The sequence below is a fragment of the Schistocerca cancellata genome, chromosome 1, assembly GCF_023864275.1.
Source record: "Schistocerca cancellata isolate TAMUIC-IGC-003103 chromosome 1, iqSchCanc2.1, whole genome shotgun sequence".
Lineage (NCBI taxonomy): Eukaryota > Metazoa > Arthropoda > Insecta > Orthoptera > Acrididae > Schistocerca > Schistocerca cancellata.
In genome coordinates, this window is record NC_064626.1 from 672,289,014 (window position 1) to 672,311,014 (window position 22,001).

Genomic DNA, 22,001 nt, shown 5'->3' on the forward strand with positions numbered 1-22,001 from the left:
TTTTTAACCTCAAAACAAATTTCAGTACTACCACAGCCACTTTATTCGCCAGATATCGCCCCGTGCGACTTTTTTCTATTTCCAAGAGTCAAAACGGCGGTTAAGGGACACCATTTTCAAACAACACAAGATGTCGAAAAAGCTGTGATGAGGGTCTTGGAGGATATTACAGAAGATGAGTTCCAGAAATGTTACCATCAATGGTAGAAGTGCTGGAAAAAGTGTGTGCAATCAGAAGGGAACTACTTTGAAGGAGACAATACTAAACTTGACTAAAACTGTAAGCAACATTTTTTTCACATCAGTCTCGTTACTTTATTGTTGCACCTTGTATATTAATAGATCATGGGAATGAGGTGGATGATGGAGTCAGATGAAAGCTTTTAGGATGGACTTAAGATTTTGGATTTTTCAGATCATTGCAAATGTATGTACCTGGGATTACTCTAACATGTATGTTGTAGGTGGAAGTGTCAGATGAAGCGGGAACTGAGTAAGGTGAGGTACAGTGTTAGTTTTAGTTGTGGGCAAATGCATTTGTTAATAAAATGATATTGCAAGAGAGTACATGCAGTTTAGAAGCATATGTGCTAAGAGGAGAAAGGATATTTTAGTGGGACAGTAGTGTAGTAGAGCAGTTACTGTGGAGTAGGGATAGTTTGAAGTGCTTGTGGAGGAAGAGTTTCAGCCAACAGTAAGAATTTTTATGGTAAGTGGACTGGAGAACTAGGGGCAAAGATATCCAACATGCAAGGAGAAGGACTGTACGAATGAGGTGGTGGGGAAACATGTTTGAGAGCTATTTTATCCCTTTGCCCCTCCTCATCCTAGGCCATGTTCAATTCTTTTGTTTTCCTTCACTGATAAAGACATGAAGATTACTGAAAGGTGAAGTAATAGAAAAATCAGAAATGTTTTAGAAGAGTTTTAACTAATCATTTCCTTAATATCTCTTTTGACCCCAATGTACAACCTCTCTTCTCTAGTTGGCAGGGATGTCACTTTGCATCTCACTCTTAGACCAGCATTAATTACCACAAAACAGAACAGTGTTGACAACTTCAGACTTAAAATCCTCAATTTTGTGACATTAGTCTTATATATATATATATATATATATATATATATATATCATGTAATTTATGGGAAGAAATAATTGAACACGCAAGTACAAGTAAAAGTTTTCTGTTGTGGCCTCACCTGAAAGTTCTCCAGATGTAATACCCCATTGTATTGAGCCAAAAGGCAGCAGCCATGAGAGCAGAATATGCCACAATATCTGCTGCAACTAATGAGACATGTGCTGAAAATCGGGTTACTGATGCCACAAGCTCTGCAGCCTGTGAGGCTAACATGCACATTGCCATTGTTGTCAGTATATTTCCTACAAGATCACGCAGTGCAGGAATCACAAAGTAGATGACAGCAACACTTAAGAGACAAGCAATATTAAGGGCATGACCAGCAGGGTCCAAAATGTGTCTCCACAGATGAGTTGTTCCATTTATTTGAGATCCTTTCACATCGGGTGCACATATTACAGCATAATTTACTTGTAGACGTTTTTCCTCATTTATCACCTGTAAAGTAGGAATGAAATTTTTATATTAAATAGTTGTCTACCTTATGGTAATAGGTCACCACATACACATGTTTACAAAAAGTGCTAAATAAAGTCAGAGTAAATTAATATGGAGTATTTCACACTAGTAAACCCTTTTTAGAGAAATTCTTATAGATTGCAAATAATGCACTACGTTATGAACACGCATTTAAACTGCAGCGAATTGTTTACTCTTTGAAAGCACTCAACAAATTGACCTGAGGAGCACTTCAGCATCTGCCCTTTAGCACGTATCTTTTGTTAAGTGAGTCATCACTTTTCTGGCTATCTGAAGAAAGACATTCATAAGCATTGTTTCACTATTCTTGATGGTGTGTATTTTACCATACATGAAGTGGTGTTCTGACAATTGGTTTTACAAGAAGAGAACTGATTGTCTTGCTTTTGCAGTGTGTAAATGTCTTAGGACGAATGGATATACTTTCGATACATAATACATCTGCAATGCCTTTGAGGGGCTTGTTCTCCTTAAAAGCCATTGTCACATGGGACGTGACATTCAATGTGCAATGCACTGACTTGATCTGAATGCTCAGAATGATGTGGCCTGTGCATAGGGTATGTGTGCCTCAAAATTGTATATGTGACCACAGCATGCTTCAGTGGCAGTTCACAGCTATTGGTGACGCTACCTTTAAGCCGTCCTTATTGGGACATACTTAAACCAACTGCTGTATGAGAAAGCACCTGTGCTGCATTGGATGTGCTGGTTAAATTGATTTGCCTATGTACCTTGGTGATTTATGACTGCAGTGGTCTCCAATGGCAGTCGTCGGCTGTATCAGGCTTACATATGACACAGTTTGTTTACAGAATGGACGGGTGTAAAATTCATAAGTTAGCTCTATTAAAATGCATATTTCCTCTTCTGTACATATACTAGTCATATTGTTTTGTCCATAATACACATACATAAAAACTTACTTGACTGATGGGAAATACATAAGTGAGGCTTCATGCTGGCTTTCTGACACTTCTACATACAGCATCTGCCATCAAGATGCCGCCTGTGATACAAACTGATCTGAAGTCCTTCCTTGAAACCTCAAGTCCTTTGCAGTGACTAACACCTCAATCCAGAGAACTTCTTATCCCACCAAAACCACAAACCTCCACCTTTTACCTTCTTTCTAAGATCCAAAAATCTATTCACCCTTAGCACCCCATAGCTGATGACTTCAAAGCACTTCAATCTGTATACAAAAACACCACTCTTACATGAAAGACACCAACCATTTCCCAGATTGTCAGAAATCTGTGCTCGTCCCACTCTAACCACACACTGTGCTTAACACCATTCACTCCTCCTCCCTCTATATCAGGATCGATGACCCAGCAGTTTGGTCCCATAGAAACTTGCACAAATTTCACAAATTTTTCCATCTATATCCGTATTGCCCATATATGTGGTCTGTCTGCTGGTGAGTATTGCCTCAACCAGTGCCCACATGATTCCAAATCTGTGATGTCCTCTTCCTGCTTACCTTAATCAAAAATGTACTTGAGAACTGTGAGGGGTAAGCATATGGATAGATCAGGGGCAAGGTCATGGGAACTATGGTGGCTTCTTTCTGTATCAACCTTTTCATGGGTCGCTTTAGAGGGGGCTTTCCTGGGATCCAGTAGCCTTCAGCGTCTGATTTGGTTTGGATACATTAATGACATATCTGCTATATGGACTTAAGGGGAGGCTGACATGTTAAAATTTTTGGAATATCTAAACTGATTTTCCCAAGTGAACTTCACATGGTTGTGTTTCAAACCCCATGCCACTTTCCTTGATGGTGACCTCATAATCACTGACGGTCAACTACACACTTCTGTCCATATCAAACCTACTAACAAGCAACAGTACTTACACTATGACGTTCGCCATCCTTTCTATGTCAAATGTTCCCTCCCATATAGGCATGGCATTTGAGAAAAGTGTATTTGTTCAGATGCAGAGTCTTTAGAGCAGTACACCACCACTATTCTCACCTCAGCCATCACTGGTCGTAATTACCCACCAGCCTAGTACAAAAGCAGATTTCCTGGCCCATCATATCCAATCGTGGTACTGCTGTTCCCTGCAAAAAACAACTCAGGAGTGTGTTCAGTACTATCAGTTGTACATCTTTATTGTTACCCCTATTGTTGTGCCTACTTAGCAGCAGTGGTCATTAAAATACAGTGTGCCTAAGTAACAGTATAGTACACATTTTACAACATTGACTGTCCATTGTTGTTTGTGCATGTATACTGTAGTAAGCCCACCTGTCATGTTAATTTTAAAGTGTCACCTGTAATGTTAATTTTAAAGTGTCGTATGTACACACAGTATACTGTACATATATAACTGTGTTTCTTATTGTTTGAATTCATACATTACAATGAGTGGTAGTAGTACGAGAAAATATCTGCTGTTGAATGTATAACTGGATGCTTTTAAAAGACTAGACAAGGGAGAAACATTTAAAAAAACTTGCTTTTGAGTATGAAGTTGGTGAAGTGACAGTTGGAGATTGGCATAGAAACAGACATCATTGAGAAGTTTTCATCAAACAAGTGTTTCATTTCGCCACTTGAATGGAAGTCAATGAAGAAATCTGAGTATGAAAAAACAAGTGAAAGAAATCTGAATATGAAAAAGCAAGTGAAGCATTAATCATTTGGTTTACTCAAAAAAGGCAAAAAGGAAATCCAATTTCAAGGCATATTCTGCAATAAAAAGCTGTATCTTTCTATGAATGATTTAAGGGGAGATGAGGATGATTTTATTCAAGTTAAGGATGGTTGGATAGGTGGAAGAAGAGATACGGTGTAAGACAGCTTGAAATTTGTTCTGAGAAACTTTCTGCAGGTTTTCTTAAACTGTTACACAATGTTGTGAGAAGTTAAGAAGAATTATACAAGAAGAAAATCTTACTCCTGATCAATTGTATAACTGTGATAAAACAGGGCTAAATTATAAAATGCTTCCATCTAAAACTCTAACCTCAGAAGAAGAAAAGGCTGCCCCAGGCTACAAAAAATGTGAAGAGAGGTTAACAGTTCTTGCTGCATCGAATGTAAGTGGAGGTCATAGGTAATAGGTCTTCTAAACCTAGAACAGTAAAAAATATCACTGCCTCTGCACTGCCTATTACATATGTCTACCAAAAACTGTGCTTGGATGGACAAAAATATTTTTAAAAAGTGGTTTACCAATGATTTTGTTCCAGATACCTAAAGAAAACGGCTTGCCTTCCAAAGCAGTCTTAATGTCTCACAACGCTAATTCACACCCTGATGGGGAAGAATTACAATATCATGGTATTTGTGCATTGTTTTCACCCTCTAATGTGACAAGTTTAATACAGCCTATGGATCAAGACATTTTACAATGCTTGAAAAAAAGATATTGTCGTCATTTGCTTCAGACACTTCTACTAATAATTGAAGGTGAAACAATCATCAAAGAATTTTTTTTTATGCCCTATGGGAATGGATGTAGTTTACTGGATAATTGGTTCATGATCTGAACCTACGGTGGAGACACTAAAAGTCTTGGGACCAGATTTTACAGAGTGATTTGGAATGAAACGGATACCTACAGTATACACAGACACAAAGATGACCTGCCATTGGCAAAACTAATGAAAAAGCTTGCTGGAGGAGCAATTGTGAATGCAAGTGATGTTTCAGAATTGATAAACAGTTTGAAGTGATCGATCTTGCGAATGTTGAAATTATTAGTGAACCCGCTGAGGACAGTGATGAAAGAAACTGCCTGAAGAAACTGTGCCCTGTGATCACTCACATTGAGGGTTTGGCAGTGCTAGATATCACATTGCATTATATTGAGCAGCATGCAGAATCTACTGGCTGACACCATGCTTCTTAGAAGATGGTGTGGCATTGGTGCAAAAAATTGAGATTCTATTTTAAAACAAAGGACTACTGACAATTTCTTCAAAATGTAACTTATGTTTTTGCAACTTGGAAATATTTGTCCATATATGTACATGTAACACATTATGTACTATCAAACAGTGGAAAAGCCAGGATGGAATGTAATAATACCAGTGAAGGAAAGTTGCTACTCACCATATAGCGGAGATGCTGAGTCGCGATAGACACAATAAAAAGATTCACACAATTAAAGCTTTTGGCCATTAAGGCCTCTGTCAGCAGTACAAACACAAACACACACAAACACACACACACACACACGCGCGCACACACACACACACACACACACACACACACACACAACCACAACTTGCACACACGTGTAGTCTCAGAGAGCTTGGCAGTGTGGTCTTAGCTCACTTATTCACGAGGGTGGGCTCTCGTCCGTGTCTGTTCCACTTAGCCTACATACTTTTGTTACACCGCCACCAGGCATCTAACATTGCGGTGGGCAGAGGTCACAATGTTTTGGCTTAACAGTGTATTTTTCCAAGGATTTATTCATCAAAAGCACAAAAAAGAATTCTTTAAACATTGTGAGAAAATTCAGTGTGGAAGGTCCTGGGTGGAATAAGTTGTGTGTGTGCGTGAGAGAGAGAGAGAGAGAGAGAGAGAGAGAGAGAGTGCGCCTGGAGAAAGAACATTGTGTGAATGCTTAAAGGACCATTTCAGTTCTTGGACGTGCATTACAGAGGGATTCAAACAGAGAACCAATGCTCTAACTGACTGTCCAATTCAGGCCAGACTCATGACAAGCCCTCACCTCACAGCTTTACCCTGTCATTAACTCTCCTATTTTCCAAACTATGGCTAAGCCACTTCTGTGCAATATCCTTTCTTCCAGGAGTGCTAATTCGGTAAGGTATCCAGGAGAACTTTGTGGAGATTGGAAAGGAGGAAATAGGTACTGGAGAAAGTAAAGCTGTAAGGGTGGGTTGTGATTTGTGTCAGATAAAAAGTTGGTGATCAGTGAGGGCTCCAGAATTGAATCCCAGCCTGGATAGTGTTAATCTGCCAGGAAGTTCCAAAATGGTGCACACTACACTGCAGTGTGAAAATTCATTTTGGAAACAATTCAGCCACATTTACGTTCTCATCAGTTACTCAACTTCTCAATTACACTATGTGATCAAAAGTACCTGGACACCTGGCTGAAAATAACATAAAGGTTAGTGGCACCCTTCATCAGTAATGCTGGAATTCAGTATGGTGTTGGCCCACCCTTAGCCTTGACAACAGCTTCCACTATCGCAGGTATACATTTAATCAGGCACTGGAAGGTTTCTTGCGGAATGGCAGCCCATTCTTCATGGAGTGCTGCACTGAGGAGAGGTATCGACGTCAGTTAGTGAGGCCTGGCATGAAATTGATGTTCTAAAACATCCCAAAGGTGTTCTGTAGGATTCAGGTCAGGACTCTGTGCAGGCCAGTCCATTACAGGGAATGTTATTGTTGTAACCTCTCCGTCACAGGCCGTGCATTATGAACAGGTGCTCGATTGTGTTCGAAAGGTGCAATCACCATCCCCAAATTGCTCTTCAACAGTGGGAGGCAAGAAGGTGCTAGAAACATAAATGTAGGCCTGTGCTGTGATAGTGCCACCCAAAACAACAAGGGTGCAAGTGCCCCCTCCATGAAAAACACGACCAACCATAGCACCACTGCCTCCGAATTTTACTGTTGGCACTACAGATGCTGGTAGGTGGCGTTCACCCGGCATTTGCCACACCCACACCCTGCCAGCAGATCACCACATTGTGTACCATGATTTGTCACTCCACACATTTTTCCACTGTTCAATCGTCCAATGTTTACACTCCTTACACCAAGTGAGGTGTCATTTGGCATTTAGCTGTGTGATGTGTGGCATATGAGCAGCCGCTTGACCTTGAAATCCAAGTTTTCTCACCTCCCACCTGTCATAGTACTTGCAGTGGATCCTGATGCAATTTGGAATTCCTGTGTGATGGTCTGGATAGAGGTCTGCCTATTACACATTACGACCCTCTCCAACTGTCAGCGGTCTCCGTCAGTCAACAGACGTGGTTGGCCTGTACGCTTTTGTGCTGTATGAGTCCCTTCACATTTTCACTTCACTATCACATCGGAAACAGTGGATCTAGGGATGTTTAGGAGAGTGGAAATCTCGCATACAGACATATGACACAACTGACATCCAATCACCTGACCATGTTCAAAGCCTGTGAGATCCGCAGAACGCCCCATTCTGCTCTTGCACAATGTTTAATGACTACTGAGGTTGCTGATATGGAGTGCCTTGCAGTAGGTGGCAGCACAGTGCACCTAATATGAGAAACATATATTTTTGGGGGTGTCTGGATACTATGAGTAGAGGTACCTTTACTCCTTTCATTTTTTTAGGTATTGAAGAAAGTATGTAGTAAGAATATATTTTTGAACTGGCAGTTTCTTCTTATTAATAGCTATTGTTTTGCATTTCTTGTTTTATGTTATGCTGGACATATTTTTTTATTCTGATTATCTTGTTTGGATTTGATATTTATTCTTCGTTATTCGTTTGGTGATAATATAACTAACAGGTTTACGTGTGTATGCGCTATGGTCTTTCTTCATAAATGCTCAGTTTTGTCTGTTACATTTCTCAGATGTAGTTAAGTTTTTCCATGCTCCATACAGCTGTCATTTATTATTAGAGAGAGTATTTACATTGACAACTGTATTGAAAGGAAAGTTATAGATGAATAGCTCTGTTATATGCATATGGGTGACAGTTAAAACTGTGCACCAAATGAGTTACTTGAACACTTACCCGTAGCAGGCAACATATTTTCAGTTAAACTGTATGAAAATGCTTCAAAAATTAACTTTTTCACCTTACTATTGTTTCATTCCTAACCATTTGAACCCCATATATGCTCCCTTGCTAAACCCGAGAAGTTGCTCCTTTGTGATGAATGGTACAGCAGAGTGAATAACTTAACCTCAGGACAGAACTGTTACTAGGATTAACATAATTACTTTTAGCAAATCCTCTGCCTTTGCACCATTTGGTAAAGAAACACAAGAAGTAATGATGGGTTGTAGCTCTGACATTGGTCCTGAAACTGCTGGGGGTTGGGATGTTTCAACAAGAAAATTACTGTATTCTCAAATTATGTCTGGTATACAGTTTTAACCAGTCACATAATGAGTATGTATGTGATATTATAAAACAGCATACTCTTCAGAACCAAGATGAAAGTGGTAGCTGACTTTGATAAAAATGTAACACAGTGAGTAATGAATTGCCACAGGTTCATTGATACTTCGATGTTGGAGAGCTGTTGAAATGTGTTATAGGCTGTTATATTGTAAGTAAAAAATTCAGATTTTGTAAAATGGACTGTATTTTTGTAATACAAAAGAGAACATAAAAGTAACACACAATATAGATGCAGATGTAGAATAAGGGTTTCGCTGCTAGTTGTCTCCGTAATACACTGTTCTGAATCACCTAAACTACTGTTATCCATGTTAAAGCATCATTTAGATTGAGGTGCTTGTTTACGGAAATGCTATTTCAAAAGTTTAACAATTTTGCACTTGTGTGTATGGTACACAACGTGCTGCCATCATTGTACAGGCCTGGCCCAGTAACCAAGCAATAGCCCTGTCAGTGACAGCATGCTTCATAACCTCAGCCAATGAAAACAAAACATAACCTCAGCTTTTTTTTTAAAAAAAAAAAAAAAAAAAAAAAGTGGGATTCAGTGTGAAAAGGGCTCTTGTTTGGTTTGTTATTTGATTTGGAGAGGATAACGCACCAGGAAATAGTTCCCCAAGGGGATGCAATTAACCACCTTCAAGTGAAAAACCAAGTGCATGAATCACTATGGACAAACTAACTGTATTGTGACAATCAAAAGATGAACACATCCACCACAACACTCCTGGTCATGTAACATTTGAGTGTCAGGCGGTTTGTGACCAAAAACAGAATGGCAATGGTTTTGCACCCGACCTATCCTAGGTTCCATGTGACTTTTCTCTGTTCCCTAGAACAAAAAGAGGCCTAAAAGAGAAGTATTTTCAAGACAAAGAATAGTTGAAACAAAAACTGCTGAACATATGAAACACTGTTTACAAAAGCAAACACTCCTTCCTAACTGGCTCTTTGTCACAGATGCCTATTGCTCAACTGGTGCTAAAGTTTTTGCAATATAAGCCCAGTGTTCTACAGAAAACTGAATCCCGAGAAACCTATGGTAATGAATTCTTCAGTGCTGAAGAATAAAGTAATCTAATGCTCCTGCTGAAATTACAGCCATTTTAGAAAGTCACAAATGATCTGCCTGAAAAGAAAGAAAAAAGAGCAGTAGGAAAATTCTAAGAAGCTAAATAAATTACAAACTCAAACCCACTTCTACATACATCTACACTCATTTGAATATGAGACATAGTGACTTATCAGTTGTCCTGTAACCTATTTTTAAGTCTGATCCATAACTGTGGGCACACAAAGCAATCAGAATCAGCTGTGCCCTAAATGGCACAATTACAATATCACATTTTATTGTGAATGTAAGCATTGCAGTTATTTTTACCAGAACTTATTTATTTCACTTAAAAAATTACTTGCAAACTTCCTCCCTCTCTTTAGAACATCATATTATGGTAATAATACTTTTCCAACTGACTTCTTCCCTTTTCCTTTTCCATATCATAATGAGGCACTTTTATGGTTCTTCTAAGATCAGTCACTTTATTCTATTTAAAATAACATGTTCATGTAAACACTGAGCTAGTATGTAATAAGATATAAGGGATCAGCAGCTCTTTAATGTGACTAGCACCTTTTTAACTGGATTTCCTACTAATGTTAGGTGTAGCTAGACTAAGCACAAATCATTAATAATGATTCAGAAAAAGCTAATTATTAAAGCAACTTCTAATAACTTTATTTTTGTTAATGAAACTTTTTCATATCCCTGAATACTGGCCTACAAAACGAGATACATGAAGAACTTCAGAGGAATAAATAGTTCTAAGGCACATCAGTTCCTTATGGTTTGTCTTTATAGATTGGAAGTAAACATTTGTATTTTATGTGAGAAAATTATTGAATGATTTTTTCCCTGGATGGGAAGAAATTTGGTAAGTCTTATTAAAAAGGACTTTCCGAATTACATGGTCGGATAGTGTTGTGCATGAAAGTTGTATTTCCTGCCTAAAACAAATGCCCATAAAGCAGCACTTCTATTACTGTGTAACTCCTACCGCATTTCAATCTTTCTTAGGCCCTGCATGCAATAGCAGTAAAGTTTATAAGTGTTTCAATAAATTAAAGTATAAAATATTTTTGTTTGTTTGTAGATCAGGCATCACAAACGACACTGAAATAAATGTCTCATGGCGTGCTACAATTTAATTTTTGTTTTTTGATGTATTTCAAAGCTTCCTAGCTTTTCCAATAAAAGTTGTATGTGAACTGACATTAAAGATGGTATTATACAATTGCTTGCTACGTAAACAAAGCTACAGTGGTTCGTTGTCGATATGCGATTGATCGCATTTCATATTGCGCTCAAAACAATAGACATATATGCATAGACAATGCAGAGTTTTAAATACGAAGTTGACTCGGTAGACATGCACTTCATTATAAAGTTATCGTAACGCTAGATTTCTTACGCACTATAATCACGGGAGCGTTAGGTATATATATTTTTTGTTTCTGATTTGCCTGTAGCTAAAATAACCTCCAAAATTTCTACTGTTGTGCTACACAGCGAGTTCACAGGAAATGCGTCCGCGTTTCGTGAACAACACAGCATTCGAGCATATTGGATTACATGCGGGCTGAAATTCCCGTAGCGCGGCTCCACAAATTATCGTCGTCCTTAAATTACTTGTCAGGAAGCCTCGTTAATTTACTCTAGAATTAGTTCTAATTGTTTTCAAGAAGCGAATTTCTGCCAAAACTTCTGTCTAGCGTGACAGTAGCACTATCATTTTACGTAACAATATTGCTTCGTAGTAACAATTGTGCCTTGCATTGCAAAACAATACCTGTTTTTCGTATCGCACTTGTTTATGTCGTCGCAACGCCAGATTTCTTACGCGTTATAATCATTGGAGTAAAAAGAAGCGTGACACCTGTTCCTTCCGAAGATAATTTTAGCGTTTTGTTCCGCATTTCGGAAGACTCCGGTCGTCATAGCAACGTCGGCTTGGCGTGCATATGATGTCACGGTGGGCCTTCTGAGGTATGACACATTATTCCTGTACTCACCCTGTCCAGACAGAATTGTCCGGGCTTGTAATCCACATAGAGGGCGCCAGCATATTCATTTTCCTCTAGATCGACCTGTTGCTCGGCGTGATTTAGGGCTATATGTCGTAGGATGCCCTGCGGCAGAAGATACAACCTGTCCAGAGATTTCGGCTGGTGGAAGACTGGCCATAGGGAGCGTGGGCCACACTGTGGGACGCCGTCGATGAGCGAAAATCCCTGCGGAGGTGTCCAAGTAGCGTTGTCCTTGCAGCGATAAGATTCTGTATAGCAGCAGCGTAGCAGATTTTGCTTGTGGATATTGTCGGTAGCTGTTGCATTCCCATTTCCGGTTAGCGTCGCCAACGCTGTCAGGAGCAAAATTATTAAGAGTGGCATGGCGGTAACTAGCTTCTCCAACAACTGGCATTAAACGTTCTGCTGTCGCCAACTGCTGCTGCCATCTCTCGGAGTACCCAGCAGACAAATCCCCTTGCGTCGGCAACTGTGGGAACTAGAAAGAAATGTCACCTGGTCAGGTAAAAGGGCGCGTCGTACAAAAAAACAGAATCATCATAACGCAGTTTTCTCGCGAATCTCGAAGAAACCTCATATTTTCTAAATTGTTTTCGATAAATTATTTCCATATTCACCAAGATTTGTAGAGTTATAACTTGTTTTCATCATTCGCCAAACCGTAGAATTTCGTGAATGAGTTTCTCAGCATGTGCATTGAATTTGCACGTGAAATGTCTGTAATCTCCCCCCCCCCCCCCCTTTTTTTAGGACACCTAAAATGTCCTTTCACTTCGCTATAAAATGATGAAAATTGTTAGACGCGAAAATTTAACGAAAAGCAAAAAGATTCCAACATATATTCCATTTAATATATACTGATCAGTTTTCAATTTTCATCACAACGATTTTCTTTTCGGAATCGTTCTTTAAACTGCTGTGGATTCAATACCTTTTCTGTGTTAGTATTCACAGTTAATATGATTAATCAGTAGTCCTACAAATTATATGATTCACAAATAGTGTCCCATAATCCAAAAAAATCTTCCACCCTGATCTCGTTCTCAAATAGGGAAATGCAGCTTTCCAGCCCCCAAAGAGTTGTACTAGTGGCACTCTAAACACTGCAAGACCCATGCACATAATATGCTTTTAACTTTAAAATATTTTTTCATATTCTTAGTGACATTACGAATTTTTATTTCCTCCCCCCTTTGTATTCTTGCTTTTGGATGTTTAGAGTTGGAGTTTTAACATATTAATCCTGCTGTGCATCCTTTATTAGCGGTGTTATTTTATCTTTGATTATGTGTGTATATTGATAGTATGTAATTTTTATGTTTTCTTTGCATGCTGGTAGTGAGTTTGTTTTACCAGGTTGAACTACATGGTTCTTTCCCTGTGACTTTCTATAAATGTAGTATCATGCTGTCTTACTTCAGACATCCCTCTATTTACTTATGACACATTTCAGATTAATGTGTATGAAAATATACTTTCTTGATTTTACTTCTGATGAAAGTTCTCAAGTTTTGAAACAAGTGACAGTGTTGGTAAATACTAAGCTCTCAGGTTTTGAGGCAGGTGGCTATGTTGGTAAACACTGGGCCACTCTTCACTTATAAATAGGTGGGAGGTTAAGAGAATAATTAATGTCAAAAGTTCAGTTTTTTGACAGTACTTTTCAACATCAGTTTAATTGTCCTTGATTCCACTTGTATTATAAATCATCACTCAGCCATCCATCCACTACTTCACTACTCTTTGTTAGAGTCTCACCAAATCACTCTCAAAAAATTGCTGTGATAGTATCTTCATAAGGACTGTTGTTGCGGCTGATATCCTATCCCATCCTTTATTGTCCTGAGCATAAATTCCAACCGCAATCACCCTGTTGTTATTTCAGACCCTAAACTTTCTTCATTGCCCCTACAGCTGGTATGCTTCATTGATACTACCAGTTATGTTAAGGATTACTAGATGGTTTGGTTAACCCAAGGTTTTAATGTTTCTCCAGTACTTAAACTGCTTTGGCTCATAGCTCTTCTTCTTCTTCTTTTTTAGTGCATGAGTTGTGAGCATGGAGATCCCTTGTGATACTAATACCTTAATATGCACCATAAGACTAACTCCCCCCCCCCCCCCCCCCCAGCTATCCTCTCTACAAGGGCTCATTTTTGTGGATAAATGCACAACAGTGAGCCTAGGATGTTGACCCATTGCATTGCTATTCTTGTGTTGCAATCCTAGTCTCTAATGCATCTTCTCTCTGACTTGGTCTATGAGTCAGCTTCCTTAGTCTATAGGTCAGCTTCCATGTTATAAGCCGGCTTTTCCCTTGAACACTGACTGAGGTTACTTCTATAGACTTTTATTTTTTTCCACTTTCTTCCTCACAGTTTCTTGGATAACTTACATTCAGTTCCTGGAAGCAGGTTTGACATCTTGTCTCCCTCCTCCTCCACCTATAAAAATTTTTACCTACCATTGTGCTTGCAGGCTATGTTGGGAAGGTCACTCGCTATAGAGCACATTTCTCCCATTGTGCAATTGAAGAAGTTAGTGGATGAAAGTGCTAAGCTTCAATTTAGTAACAGTTAGTCTGATCACATTATCTGTTGTGTTTTCGAGTAAACCATTACTGGCAACATGTTTTTTCCACATATCCTGCTAGAAAGAGTTTTGCACTGTATAATTTTATTTGTCTTATTGTATTTATTTTCTTGTCTTTGAACGTAACCAAATATATAAAAAACAGTAACTGAAAATACTCTCTTTTGGTGTAGTGCTTTCTTTAGGTGACCACCTTCAGTTTCATCTTAAGCATTTCTTTTGAGGGTGGTCGAATTAAGTGCTAGTCCATTGAGGGGTGTTGACAGGTTCCTGCATAATCATAACCCACTGACAGTGTAGGCGGTGCACTGTTGATGCCAGAGCTGCAAACTCCCCATGCAAAGGAGTGTATGCTTGTCCACTTCAGGGCAAGGGGATGTCAAGTAGTGACTACAATACCAGGCAGCCATTGCTGTTGAAGGGAGGTGCATAAGGGGGGAGCCCCTGATTGGAGATCAAGACGTCATGCCAGATGAGCTTAATGAAGAGAATCAAACTGTTGCGCTTTGGTAGCCTTAGGGCCCTAGCTGTTTCACCAGACAAAACAAATCTGTCCAGTGCGGAAAAAATATGAGCCAAACAAAGGCTTGCTCTTCTCTAGTCACCCATGGAATGAATGTAAACTCAATACAAATAAATTTCCTTTACTTCACGTCTATGGTCACAAATTTTTGTCATCAGACTACTGTTTTCGGTCTGTAATGACCATCATCAATCTGCAGCAAAGTGTGGGAAAAATGCAAATACATTTTTTGCTGTGGATCTGAAGATGGTCAATAGACCAAAACTGGTAGTCTGATGACAAAAATTTGTGGCCAAAGACGTGAAGTAAAGGAAATTTATTTTATATTTGGGTCATTGTTCAATTCGTGACAATGTTGTAGCTTGTGACATCAATACAAATAGTGAGACATACCCCCTCAGTACCCAATTTGTACGTTTGAGCAGAAATCTATTTTTCTTTGATGCACATATTGAAGAAAAATTCAGGGAAGTGACATTCATTACCAACATGCAAAGTAATCGAATCCTTGTTAAAGCAGTGACACCTGTCACAGGCATTGCTCTCCTGCAAGGAGCTCTGTGACATCCCTGTCACTATCACCACCTTCAAGAGCCTCAATGTGATGGTGTTAGTTTTCATAAATATTTCATGTTACAAACTTGGACAAATGGAATGTCCATTATATTTCCCATATCTGATGGGGAATGATTGTAGAGTGGATACTGAAGCCTTTATTTTTGGTTTCCAACTGGATGCATTATCTGAAAAAAGTCAAAGTAATGGTTTACTGCTGTGATGTAAAGCCATACTTTCCACTCCTCATGTGGTGATTTACAATTCTGTGTTTTGGGCACATGTTGATATGCTTCCCCCATATGCAGGCAGCGCAATAACACATGGCCAGGATGTATTAGCTTCAGAGAACCACATTCCCTTCATTTAGTGAACTGCAGCGTGTGAAAGAAAGAGAAAAAGATACAATAATACAAAACCTTTGACCGTTTTCTGTATTCTGAGACAGAGAAAAAATGTGAACATCTACAACCAGCTCAAATGACTACAAACATTGTGGTTACAGTAACCAATTCATTATCTATAACAAAAGTGAACTCATCTGCTTCTCCCACAATGTCAGGTGCTGGGGACAACCTGAATTCATCTTCCAAGTGGAGGGCAGGACCCCTTTGCCCCTATTTACACTATACCCACATCGGAAACATTGTTTCCTCCAACCCTGTACCTTCTCAACAGGCTAATGTTGCCACACACCATGACAGCAGCCAAGGCTCTATGGAGACATGGACTGTGGGTCACAGGAGGACTTGTTCATTATACCTTTCTAATACATTACAAAATAATCACCAACCAGAATTAACACTCCACATACAAAATAATCACCAACAGGAATTAACACTCCACAAGGAGAACAAAGACGAAAGGAAGAAAGAGGACAAGAAAAATCAAAGCTGAAGATGGACCTGGCATCCTCAGCTGCATCCCCCTCCCTGCCCAACTACTGACATTAAAAAAGGAGAATGCTTACTGCACCACAGCTTTCAGATGTTTATTAAACATTTGCATTCAGTATATTTTAAGAGCAGTCATCAATTTTGTAGAAAAAGAACGGCAAGAGGTCAGAAAGAGACACCAAAAGAAATTTAAAGTGCTCTTTTCTAACAATAACATCTTAGAACAAAAGAGTAGTGATAATTTTAAGTTTTATGACAGAGTTGTCAACCTCTTAAGTTTAGACCTGAGCACAAGAAAACACAGCTTACCACATAATGGATTCAGCTAGAATTTAGCTCAGGAACAAAATCCCAGTCATATTGTGTCTATGTTTGGCCATATTAAAGTAGTATTATATGCTGAAAAAGTTCTAACTGTTGAACAGAACAGTATTACAAGCAAAGCAGCCAAGATTATTGATACAGCAAAAACAATATGCATAAAAATGAAGTAAATGTTATGAAGAAATGTGCGGTTTACATAGTGTTAACAGAATATTGGTTATCCATAATACTCTGGCTTTAAAGGCAGATAGGAGGAATACAGTCGTTCTTGAGGAAAAGAGAGGAGTATGTCCAAAAACCATAGCCTTCTTCAATACAAATGACATTATACACATTGATAGGGATCCCAATAATAAATATCAGGTTCAAGTAAAGAAAGCTCTAAGTGTAGCCTTTTGCTCACTAATAGGGAAATCTGCTCACTAATAGAGAAAAAGACCAATGTATAGTGATGAGCCTTCAGTTTCCCAAACTGCAATGACAACCAAAAATTTGGAAAGGAAAGACTGACTGTTAATTGTACAAACAGTTCTACATATTATTGAGCAAAAAGCTTAATGTTATCATTAACCAAAATTATACGTTTGAGAAAATGTTCGCAGTTAAAAACTCAGCAGACCTTATAAACCAGATCAAAGACATTCACAACCCAACTAATGGCAGATTCTTCTCCATAGATGTCACTAATTTGTACACCCAGCATCTCAAATGCTGAAACTATATCCTTTATCAAAACAGACGTATTCAAATTCAATAAAATGAGTCATACAGAAATTGACAAATTAGGCAACCTTTTTGAATTAGTTATATCACAGAACTATTTTACCTTTAATGGCCAAGTATATAACAAGAAGGAGGTTTAGATGTGGGGAACTGCCTGTCAGGCACACTTGCAAATATTCTGTTATTGAAAACAAATTTTTTGAAAATTCCGATGAGCTAACTAAGAAAGTCATATACTATTGCTGTTATGTAGATGATACACTACTCATGTTCGATGGCATTTGTGGTGAAGCTGATATATGTTATCAATGATTTAATCAGCTACATAAGAACATCACCTTCAGTGCGTTACATGAAGAAAATAGGAGTATTAAGTTTTTGGACAGTTAAAAGAGAAGGAAATGTCCATCTTTTCAACATATTCCAGAAACCCACTTCATCTGACTGCATAATTCACAGCAGTTCTTGCAATCCACGATCCCATAAAGAGGCATATTTCTGCTCAGCAATTGACAGGATAATCAAATACCCTTTAAATGATGCGAGTATTAATACTGAATTACGTACACCGGAGAAGGTAGCATCTCACAATGGCTGTGACCCGAAACTAATTTAAAAAACCAGAAAGAACATAGTAAGAGTAGACATTAGATTACATTAGAAGAGAGCAAGCTAGTGGAAAAATATGTTTATAACCTTACCATACTGGGGTCACATTTCTGACAAAATAAGTTATTTGTTTTGGAAAACTGGACTGCAAATTGGTTTCAGGATAGAGAACAATAAAAGATCATGTTTGATACACAATACTGATAAGAGCCAAATATATAACATGTCAGTGGTGTATAAAGTAACATGTAGTGGTTGTGATAAATTTTATTATGCGTAAACAGAGAGAAACTTCAAAATGAGATTTAGAGAACATACTAACTCTAGTGAAGCCAATCCCTTAGCTTTCTGCTAATGACATTAACAAAAACATCACCATTTTCCACAAAGCAGAAAAAGGCATTTTATTAATTATTCTAGAAGAAATTGAAATAAACACACTTATCACAAAATGACCAGACAACATACTTATGAACAGAGGTACAGAATAGAATGTATATACAGAATTTCAGCAGTGTTTTAACTGAATAATTTTAGTTTGGAGTCTGACATGCATGTAAAAATCATCTAATTTGACTGATACATTGGATTTCTTCGCAATCTTATTCCTTTTGTACATTCTACCTTCACATTCCAATTGTCAAAAATTGGATTTACATAATTATATGAATGTATGTCACAGATTTATATAAATGTGTTTGCAGAAATAACAAAAGACAGGTAATGTAGACTCATTGACCTGTCAGTTCCATGTTTACTCTGTATGACAGCTTTGTCAAACATTATCAAGAATTGTCACTGCCTAAAATTTGAAAGCAACAATGTACATGACAAACTGTGTACTATGTTATCGGACTTATTTTGGATTCTGTTGTATTAACTGTCGAGCTTGTCATTGCTATAGAAGTGCCTAATATAAGTAGACTTATATTACTGCTATATAAGATCAGTTATCATTTTGTAGAAATTGATGCACATACAGTTGTTCATTTCTTTGTACCAGAGGCCACTGATGAGGGATTATAAACCTGAGAACTGGTTTTGGCAAATAAAACATTTCTAGTGCAGCTCATGGTGTGTAGAAGAAGCCTTTTAATAAAGGACTGACACTGAAATTATGCACGTTGTTGTCATTCCTACTCAAGAATTGGCGTAGGCAAAGGCTGAAATGTGACATGTCTTCTTGCTTTTGTCCCTTCATTCCTGGTACCCCTACAGCCATTGTTCAGGGGAACTGTAATATTTACCTTCAACACCAGACAGAAGGCAGACACTTACTGATCTTACGTTCAGTGGTATGTGTGGCTCTTCAGGAATCTTGAGTCCCTGAAACATATATATCCCCGTCCTATGTAATCGTCATGCCTTTGTAAAAAATACAGTAGGCCCTGAAGGATGTCATGTGGTATCTGCACTTTGGTACTTGTGGGCATGTTTAGTGAACAACATTCACTCAATACAGTGTTAGATGATGTGGCTGTTTACATAGAAGCAACTATGAGTTACTTTCCCTCTAATGTTTATCTCCCTCCAGATGGGGATCTGACTTATCAAGAGATAGCTGACCTGATCCATCAGTTACCTCCACCTTTTCTGCTCCTGGGTGACTTCAGTGCCCTCAACATATTGTGTGGCAATAATAGAAATTCTAAGCAGGATACTTTAGTGGAACAAGTAATGATAGACTTTGACTTAATTTTACTAAACAGTGGGACACCAACTCATTTTAGAGTGGCACATGGGACATATACAGCCATTGATCTTTCAGTCTATAGCTCAACCCTCCTCCCTTCAACCCAATGGATGGTACACAATGGCCCCTGGGAGAGTGTGATCATTTCTGAGTGTTATGTTTTTCTCACACTTTTAATCAACCAAGCACTGTTGATAGTGTTCCCTCAGGAAAGCCGATTTGCATGTTTTTGACCCTGCCCTACCATCCAGTACTACTCTACGAGGGAAAATTGACAACTTAGTAGAGGACACAACTACTCCAATACTAAAAGCAACATAATTGATGATTCCCTATTCTTCAGAAACATGTCATAAGAAAACAGTCCCATAGTGGACACAGGAAAATGCTAAGGCAATCAAAGATTGCAGGCGGGCACTGCAATGGTGTAAGTGGCAACTGTCAGCGTTAAATCTTTTTGCCTTTAAATGATTCCATGCCCAGGCTTGCTATTGTGCCAAAAACCAGAATAAAGGATGTTGGGAAAGGCAACTCACTACTGTAGGGACCTGTACCTCTTCTTCACAGATATGGGCGAAGTTGCATTGTATCTTTGGTTGCCAGCTAAGTTGTAGTATTTCCAGTATCCTGTTAGACAGAACTGTTCTTTCTGGCACTACTGTTATGGCAGAACATTTTGCAGCACACTGTGCTCAACCATCAACATCTAATAACTACCCCACCACCTTCTGTCTACACAACACTACTCAACATCTGTACCCACATAACACTCCTTTCAGTGAATGGGAGATCATCAGTGCTGCTGTCCTTAGCAATGACATGGCATCAAGACTCTCAAATGCTACAGCTTCTAACCATGGCTTCGTTTTGACCGGCCAGTGTCGGTTGGTCACAGTCAGTGTGCTCCCTGCCGCCGTTGGATAAGCAGCTGCAGCAGCAAGTCGTATACTCCTAGCTCACTCATTTGTTAAATAGTTTAATTCTTAATTTCTTTGCGTGTTTTTGGTACTTGCATTGTTTAATTCATAAATTTCGGGCGTATTATAGTATCTGAGAGTTGTAGCATCGCGTTTTAGTACCTGAATAGTGTAAATTCGCGTAGTCGTCTGTCATCTGTTTTCGTTTTGAACGGCCAGTGTCGGTTGGTCAGTCAGTGTGCTCCCTGCCGCCGTTGGATAAGCAGCTGCAGCAGCAAGTCGTATACTCCTAGCTCTACCACATAAATTTCGGGCGTATTATAGTATTTGAGAGTTGTAGCATCACGTTTTAGTACTCGAATAGTGTTAAATCGCGTAGTCTCCTTCCGCCGCCGAAACGTGTGTCAGCAGTGCACAAGTGGCAGCATTACTGCATTTACTAGGCAATCTTGTATTTTAATAACCGCTTCAATTTTGTCGTTTTGTTTGAGCTCTCTGTAAATTAGTTCAGACGTTCTTTGCACAAGTTTTTAGCATGGATAGGGACTGCAACTGCTGTGTTCGGATGCAGGCTGAGTTGGCATCCCTTCGCTCCCAGCTTCAGGCAGTGTTGGCTTCGGTCACACAGCTTGAGGCTGTTGCCAATGGGCATCACTGTGGGGATCCGGATGGGGGTTTGTCGGGGACGGCCAGCTCGTCCCACGCATCCCCCGATCGGACTACGACTGTGGTTGCCCGGGATACTGCCCGCATTGAGGCTGATCCCTCACCTGTGGTAGAGTGGGAGGTCGTTTCAAGGTGTGGCAGGGGGCGAAAGACATTCCGGAGGGCTGAACGGAAGGCCTCTCCAGTTTGTCTGACGAACCGGTTTCAGGCTCTGTCTCAGGCTGATACTGATCTTCAGCCTGACATGGCTGCTTGTCCTGTTCCAGAGGTTGCCCCTCAGTCTGCAAGATCCGGGCAGTCGCAGAGGGTGGGCTTACTGGTAGTTGGGAGCTCCAACGTGAGGCGCGTAATGGGGCCCCTTAGGGATATGGCAGCAAGGGAGGGGAAGAAAACCAAAGTGCACTCCGTGTGCATACCGGGGGGAGTCATTCCAGATGTGGAAAGGGTCCTTCCGGATGCCATGAAGGGTACAGGGTGCACCCATCTGCAGGTGGTCGCTCATGTCGGCACCAATGATGTGTGTCGCTATGGATCGGAGGAAATCCTCTCTGGCTTCCGGCGGCTATCTGATTTGGTGAAGACTGCCAGTCTCGCTAGCGGGATGAAAGCAGAGCTCACCATCTGCAGCATCGTCGACAGGACTGACTGCGGACCTTTGGTACAGAGCCGAGTGGAGGG

At 39.5% G+C, this 22,001-nt stretch overlaps 2 protein-coding genes across 5 annotated transcripts in view; one reads left to right on the top strand and one right to left on the bottom strand.

Moving 5' to 3' along the window:
* Positions 1–12,270, bottom strand: part of LOC126183955 (probable G-protein coupled receptor Mth-like 5) — a 117,294-nt gene extending 105,024 nt beyond the window's left edge. The window contains exons 1-2 of one of the 2 annotated variants that reach the window (XM_049926316.1): positions 11,811–12,270; positions 1,201–1,580 (exon numbers count right to left, since the gene is read on the bottom strand). In XM_049926316.1, coding sequence (XP_049782273.1) covers positions 1,201–1,580; positions 11,811–12,188 — 758 coding nt within the window. In that variant the 5' untranslated portion in view covers positions 12,189–12,270. The remainder of the gene's footprint in view (positions 1–1,200; positions 1,581–11,810) is intronic. The other variant, XM_049926308.1, reaches the window with a different exon arrangement.
* Positions 1–22,001, top strand: part of LOC126183932 (RNA helicase aquarius) — a 336,087-nt gene that overhangs the window by 105,342 nt on the left and 208,744 nt on the right. Inside the window, exon 1 of one of the 3 annotated variants that reach the window (XM_049926297.1) lies at positions 11,683–11,784. The exons of 1 other annotated variant lie outside the window; for it this stretch is intronic. Coding sequence is in view for 1 of the 2 variants with exons in the window: in XM_049926289.1 (XP_049782246.1) it covers positions 12,314–12,328 (15 nt within the window). In the remaining variant the exon portion in view is untranslated. Of the gene's footprint in view, positions 1–11,682; positions 11,785–12,298; positions 12,329–22,001 lie in introns of those variants that run through there. One more of the 3 variants, XM_049926289.1, reaches the window with a different exon arrangement.